This window comes from Heliangelus exortis, chromosome 2 (genome assembly GCF_036169615.1).
Source record: "Heliangelus exortis chromosome 2, bHelExo1.hap1, whole genome shotgun sequence".
NCBI lineage: Eukaryota > Metazoa > Chordata > Aves > Apodiformes > Trochilidae > Heliangelus > Heliangelus exortis.
Genome location: NC_092423.1, coordinates 37,632,190 through 37,639,674, shown reverse-complemented (window position 1 = coordinate 37,639,674; position 7,485 = coordinate 37,632,190). Strand labels below are relative to the sequence as shown.

At 44.4% G+C, this 7,485-nt stretch overlaps 1 protein-coding gene across 2 annotated transcripts in view; it reads right to left on the bottom strand.

The window, feature by feature from the left end:
- Positions 1-4,452: 4,452 nt before the first annotated feature.
- Positions 4,453-7,485, bottom strand: part of COLQ (collagen like tail subunit of asymmetric acetylcholinesterase) — a 44,633-nt gene continuing 41,600 nt past the window's right edge. For both annotated transcript variants that reach the window (XM_071735578.1, XM_071735579.1), the window contains one exon: positions 4,453-7,214. In XM_071735578.1, the coding sequence (XP_071591679.1) occupies positions 7,145-7,214 (70 nt within the window). In that variant the 3' untranslated portion in view covers positions 4,453-7,144. The remainder of the gene's footprint in view (positions 7,215-7,485) is intronic.

The following is a 7,485-nucleotide window of genomic DNA, read 5'->3' as shown; positions in this document are numbered from 1 at the left end:
AAGACACCTTGACACCTGGCCATGGGTATTGTAGGCAAGGAAAGACACCTGAGCCACCCGTCATCCCACTCACAGTGCTGGATGGCACCACAGAAACGCTGCTGCTGAGGCACTGCTAACAGCCTTTGGGGTGGGTTTGTATTTTGAGGGAAGCTTTAACTCTCTTTACCCTGCAGCTCTGAGTCCCACCATCCTCATGGCTGCAAAATAAAGGAGCAGTGCTAATAAAGAGAGCATGAATTTCTCCTTTCAAGTGGCCTAACAGGCACTTGACTGCTGAATGCAGGAGGAATAATCACATTATCTCTAGGTTTTTCGAGCTCAGTTCTTCCATGCCTATACCTAGTACAAACTCCCTTCTCTCAACTTATTTGTCCCAAGGGGTGGTGACAGCAGTTCAGTTCTCCCTTCCCTGTGGTTACTCCCTGGCAAACCTACAGGACCTTATTGCTCATCAAATAACAGGAAAGTGTGGAGCAGAGAACAAATATTTAACATCTTAGATTAGCTTGGTCTCAGACAGCTTAAAGGAGAACCTGCTGACCCCAGGCAGCAACAGATACAGCTCCCTGGCTTTATTTAGAAGCTGTAATCCTTTTGCATTTCACACCAGATGTTGCCTTGCTTAAAAAGTCCTGGCACAGAGCAAACCTCTCTGCCCTCCCCTGCATCCACCAAGAGCGGTGAGATTACCAGCTTCACCCTCTGTGGTCCCATGATGCTGCTTTGGGGTCACTCCTGGGTTTGACAACGAATTTCTGGTCAACTTACAGCAAACCAGTAAACATCCACTGCGGCCACCAGATGGCTTATGTAGTTTATCTTAATAAACTGGAGCATCACAACCTAAATATGGCTTTTTACTGTACTTCAAAACCAGCCTCCCTGTGGATTTTTGTCCATATATTCACATCTCCACAGGACACTTTGGAGCAGTTCAGTTACCTGAACTGTTCTCTCTCACTTCTTAACAGTCATCCTCCCCTTTAAATCTGATAACAACTCAAAATCTAAGCATTCATCACTATTATCTTGCATGGCATATCCTGTCCTCAGAGCAAACCAAATGTAAATGTGTAAAAGAAATTATAGTGCTATGAAGTGTCAGAGCTGTCAGTTTCCCCTGTGTGTTTGCCCACTGAAGGACAGGCATGGGAAGTACCAGATATAACCTGCCCCAAATCTCTGACTGGCTCAGTGCAGCCTCCTCCAACTCCTATGTGGTGAGCTTCATGGGGAAAGACGGCCAAGAGAAATGAGAAGTAGGGGGGTCTTCTCTTCTAAAGAAAAATTCAACTCTAAAAAGTTTCCAGTCCCCTGCAATGGGGCTGATGAAGAGTGTCTGATCCCCAAGCTATTTCGTCCTGGCTCCACCAAATTGGAGACACTTTGGTAAGAGAGCAAAGGAAAATGAGTCTTGCATGCCTGCATTTCCACACCAGTGGAGTGTTTGGTAGTAGTTCAGAGAGAAAAGTTACCAAGTGCCTCTTCCTTCTGGAAGGGGAACAGTGAATAACTTTTCGCCCACTACTCCCCCTGCACAGGTGATGCTGAGGCCCCCAACAGGTCTCTGCCTCTTCTCCAAGGTGAATTCTGAAAGCTTCCTCCCACACCTGACAAAAGGGTCAAACACACGCATCTTGCCATGGGCTTGAATTTAATGCTGATGTCAGTTTGTTCACTTATTGAACAGTGACACTTTAGACAGGCTGAGAGGTGATCATCAGTCACCAAGTTTCTAAATATACTAAACGTGCTGCTGTGTGAGGAGCTAAGTGCTACATCTTGCTCTTCCTGGCTCATTTTTTGGGCTGTTACCTCAGGTTCCAGCTCTGTTGAGGCTCTGTGTTTGCGTTGTCACATACAGCTGGGGAGGCTCCTGCCCGTGCTTCCAAAACAGCTCAGGGACAGTTTTATCCTTCCCTGTGTCCTGCAGGAGATGCCACTGGTACCACTGGCCCTGGGGACAGCCCATGCAGATGGTTTCTTCTGAAGAGCCTGAGATGCTCCAGTGCACATGTGGCACGAGATCCCTTCCCACCCTGAGAACGGTGACCAGAGGCTCCAGCTCCCCCCAGTGCCCAGCAGCCATGCTTGGCCTTGCTATGGGAGGCTCTGATGGTTCTCCTTCCCCCTCCTTTTCCAGAGAAAATTATGAGCTGAACCCTGTGCTACTTGTTCAGTAGAGGGTGAGAAGGTTGCAGCAAAACACAGCAAGTTAAAACCTGGTCTGTCTCATGCAAGAAGATTGTGCATCCAAACTGAACCTCCCATCAGATGCACAGGAAACTGCCAGAGCAAATTAAAAACCCTGAAAGGCTGCAACTATAACTCAGTGCTATTTAATTCTAAGATTTATTTGGGGGTGGAGGGAGGGAAGTAGCCACTAATGTAATTTCCAGCAGGAGTAAACTCTAATATAATTTGGCCTGGCTACCCTTTCAAATGCAGCCTTTTTCACTGGGCTGGTTCAAGCCCATCCTCCTAAATGCCCCAGTAATTACTGATGTAATTAAAGCATGTGTCCAGGCTTTGCTGTGGCTTCTTCAGACCTGGAGTGACACCAGCCTTCAGCACAGAGTGCCCCAGTTTGCCAAAAAGAGCACATTGCATGTTACTGCACACATTACTACAGTGGAATTTTTTCACTGACCATGTTCAATAAAGACACAAAAGCCTTGCTTAGGCTTTGTTCCTCTTTTCCTTTTGATTGAGACTTGGCAGCACTCAGACAGCATGCAAGTTTCATGGTCCCTTATCAGATCAATAAGCATCAGTTACTCTGAACCAGATTCCTGACCTCAGTTTCTCATTCTCTGTCTGCTTCATTCTGTTTTTCTGCCAGCACCTCCCATTTCCTATAGCAGAGCTTAAAACAATGCCCATTACCTTGCAATGGTTTTCAGAGAAGGTACATTTGCTTTGCCATATCCATCTCCTTAGATGAAAGGCTACCAGAGGAAGAACTTGAAAGCCTATCACAAAGTGCTCTCTGTTGCCTCACCCTTTTTGAATTAGAATACAATTTTGCCAACAACTCTTTAAAGATGTTGTGGGATTGCCTTGCCTGTGTGATAGATTTGACTGTCATCAAAGAATTACACACAGTACTGGTTTGCTTCTCCTGGGTTCATTTTGATCTTTTTTTTAACACACATCCTGATTGTGTGTGACAACCATGTCAAAGCTATTGAATTGTCCCCAAAACCAGCTCATTGGGTTCTTATTACTGCTATTACTCATAAACAGCTGGTGCTCAAGGATAGTGCTTGTTCTGGGGGACTCCCAGGTAAAGGATAATCACTGATCCCCACTCTCCTTGTCCAAATCAGTGGGACTGAAATGAGAATTGCATCACACAATTTTTAGAGACACTTGGGCTGACTTTTCTAAGAAGCCATCCTCCAAGAAAGTAGGAACCATGGCCAAGGGGCTTTGCTGTGAGGTTAGTGAGGCTTCAACACGTGAAAGACGTTACAAAAGGGATCACCTGAGAGGCTGAAAAAGAAGCTGACAAAACCCAGCACTGGCAGAGCAGTGAGGACATTGCAGGGTTTTGGAGGGGCTACAAAAGATATAAACTCCGATACTGTTAAAGGAAAACAGAAGAGCAAAGCAACAAGGAGATGAACCGCATGGCCAGATGTTGCAAGACAAACCTCTCTTGGGGCACAGCGCTCTGAGGTCCAGACAGGTGTTCCAGCAGAAGTTCACAAATAGCGCTCTGAGTCTATCAGCCTCAGGGTTGATCAGCCTAGCTCAGTGCTACTCCTCCAGAAGCAACCAACCCCTCTGCTGGCTTGCTCAGGAATGAGCTGAGCTTGTGTCTCAGGCCTCACCTTTTATTGGCCCCCTAATCCTGCTCATGCGCAGTTGAGGCCCACCCTAATCAGGCACAGGTGGGCTTAACACAAGCTCATGCCCACTACCTGGTAATTAGTGGCACCTGGTTGCCTCATTGCCTCATTTCACTACAACCAGATATAGGGGCAAGGATGGGGCTGGCAGCTGCATGTTTGAATGATGTGAAGAGAAGAGAGACATGGCATAAGCATTAGGGAAGCCAGAGAGGTGAGTGTCACAGAAGCTGAGCTTTTGGAAAGGACAGGCAGAAAATATACTGCCCAAAAGACTCATTCATTCTCTGGCCATCTGCACAACATTTCCTTGGGGTCAGGCAGCACTAACTTTCTCTAGAATGCCCCATTGTACACAAAAGCCTTGGGAAGACAGACTTGCCAGCTGCCTCTGCAGTGCAGGAACTTCTTCCCAAAGCCTGGTGCCAATACCACCGTTCCCATTCTCCATCAGCACCTGGGACTACAGCTTTTTGGTTTGGAGCCATCAGCTCATCTTCTGGCAGGAGCTACAAACCAGTCAGTACATCATGAGGTAGCAGGAGGGTTTGTTAAATCCGAAACAAAATAAATGAAATTAAGGACATACCGGAACTAAGGTAGCGTAATTTATTGACATGAGCTGCTAATGCACGCAGTAGTTAACTACATATATTTAATTATATATTAAGTGCAAGCTGGATTTTTAGTATACATTTAATACAGTGCGTGGCGTAAGCTCGTCGGGGTGTTGTGTTTGTCTAGAGTTGTGTGCCAGTCAGTAGAAAAACTCTCCCACAAACATTTGCTGCTACAAAAGGCCAAGGAACTGAAATACCCCAGTTAAGCAGTCTTGGCACAATGTGTTAAGAAACTCAGAGAAGGAGGGAAGATAATTCACAGCAGACCAGGCACCATCCAGCTGAAGAACCCCCACTTGATGATAAAGCAGGTATGTCAGAAATAAGGAGTATTTCTTTTGCAGCCTTTTTTGTATACTTAATGCGTTTCCAGATATCTTCTGTATGCTTTATCATCTGAGGGAAACAAGACAGTAATAACAGAAACTTGTTTAATGTCTTTTTTTTTTTTTCCTCTTTATATATTACAACCCTTTCTTTCTGTTAAGATGGTGAATTCTTTGTGTTGTGTTAATGAAGTCCATTTAAAATTCATGCTTTGGAAATGTTTTCTGGGCAGACTGATGAGCCCTTCCTGAATATGTGCAGCACAGTGCAGTTTTTACCTGCGTGATCACATCTCTTGTTTATATTTCCTACCCTCTGTGTGCTGAGCTTTGCAAGCTTTGTCAGCATCCTTCAGAGGCAGGAGCCTTTAAAAAGGACTCAACACTGAAGGTGAAAGGCCACTTGGGTTACTGAATTTCATAAAGACTCCAGCTTTTTCAGGGGACAGAGATGAACTCCTTGGAGAAGGTGAAGGATTCAGAAGTCTCTCTAAGGCCAGGATGATAACACCCAGGAGATGCTGCCAGAGGTTCAGCCAGAGGGTTGGCCAGCAGGTCTTGCTGGTAGGAGCATGGCTGTCCTTGGGAGCTTCCCAACAGGGATATGCACTCCTGTGGAGTTGTACCTTCACCTTTTATTAAGACTTCTGGTTAAAAAAAAAACCAACAAAAAACCCAAAAAACTTTAAAAATGCAACAAAACGAAAAATTTTGAACTATTAAACTAGGCTACAAATGCTGATGGCTTGACTTTACAGTAGCATTTGTAGCCCAGGTAAGTGATTTCCAGCATCACTTTGGACATGCAGAATTAGTCTTCTATACTGGTGGTAAAGGTTGTATCCTTTTCTTGATTACATTAATGCGTTATCATTTTAACATAACATGCACCTTTATTTAACCTCTACAAAAACACCAGTGTGAGTGCAGCTGTTGCAGTGCTGTCACTGGTACAGATAACCCACCCACTTCAAGCAGTTGTGTACAGCATTTATTGTGAAGCAGAAAAGCCTGGCTTGTAGGAAAATAACACCTTGAGCTGAGGCTCTGAGCCCTGAATTCTGCACATCCTAATGTTAGTTTTCTTCTGTTATAGATTCGTTTTCACATAACTTTCAAAATGCTTCCCATGAAATATGACCTTTAATGCCTGCTAATAAATAAGTATATAGTTACCCTGACTCCTATCAGAGCTAATATAGTTGAAAAAACTTTATAGAAAACAAAAAATATATGTACATTACACAGCATGAATGAACATCCATAAAGACCCTACTCCAAGATCTGGTTTACAGCAGTACAAAAATGAGAACTTACACCAGGGGGTACCCCAGACAAGATGGGGACAGAACAGTGAGCAGGAAAGAGAGAGAGGGGACAGGGTAACATCAGTAACTGAATAATGATGGACAAGGGGATGGAAATGAAAAGACCTTCCAGTGTGGAAACCAGAATGAAGGGAATGCATACATAGTCACCCTCTGGTTCCAGGCAGGTGACTGATGCTGTCTCAGCCCCTTCAGGGTCAAGCAGAGCCCGATCAGCTCAACAGAGGTGAAAAATACAGAAATATATTGCTTCTATATCTTTCCTCCTTGTCTGATTTCCTCTTGGGAGAGAGCTTCTTGGGTTTTTCACAGTTTATTTGACCTTTTTTGGGTCCTTTGTGTTTGTCCACAGTTTGAGACCTCCTATGCCTGCTTGCATTTCCTTGCATGCATACAGACACGCATAGCCAAACAGCCTGAAGGTGAATTTAGCAGCTTTTTTGGCTAATTTGCTGATCCTGAAAGCACTTACTGAGGGTGAGCCTCTTCTCCTTAGTGTCACTGAAGTCATCACTCACATGGATACTCTTGTAAAGTCCTCAGAGTCATAGCAGAGAAAGTCTCCATAAACACCACATCCAAGATATGCTCCATGTTTATGCTGAGAAGGTTTAAAGACAAAAACCCTGAAGAGCTTACACGTAGGTTTAACAGTGCTAAGTTGAGGTAATTGTTACATGATATTCCTGGTTAGTGAAATTCAGTTTCCAGCAGCTTAATGTTGCATTTGTGATGGAGAGCAAGTTGCCACCCACAGCCACATGAAAGTCTTACTGGCAAACACTGTTTGGCATTTCTCTATTAAGACAGGATGCAGTGGTCCTATTGTTTCTGATTTCATTTAAAAAAAAATAATAATCTCAAAATGGCCATCAGCAGCATGATGTCTCTTTGTTTTCACACAGAGGTGGGTGGGTTGTTTTTTTTTATTTTGTCCCAGTCCTTCTTGGATAGATGATAGTGTAGCACCTGGCACCCCGCTACATGTGGGATGCTCCCCACCTCCTCTCCTCTCATGTGAAGAACCGACACTGTGTTGAGTCAATGTAGCAGTAGGAAGTGCATCGCAATTTTCCATAAGACCTAAAATGAAAGAGAGTATCTCAGTTTCAGAGTATGTGATAGTTCACATCATATGTAACTCTATGTAGGAGTGAAGAACATCAGAGAATGTCATGTGGGATGTCCCAGCGCATGGGAACCAAAATAAGAGGGTGATTTCTATCACTGCGCTCCCTCCTTCTTGTTAGCAAAAGAAGACTCCAGGAGAAAGTATGAGCAAAGACTTAATTCTCAGTATTTGTCAATTAAAAAAAAAAATCCCCACTGGCAGTAGACTTGTGTGTTACCTGGG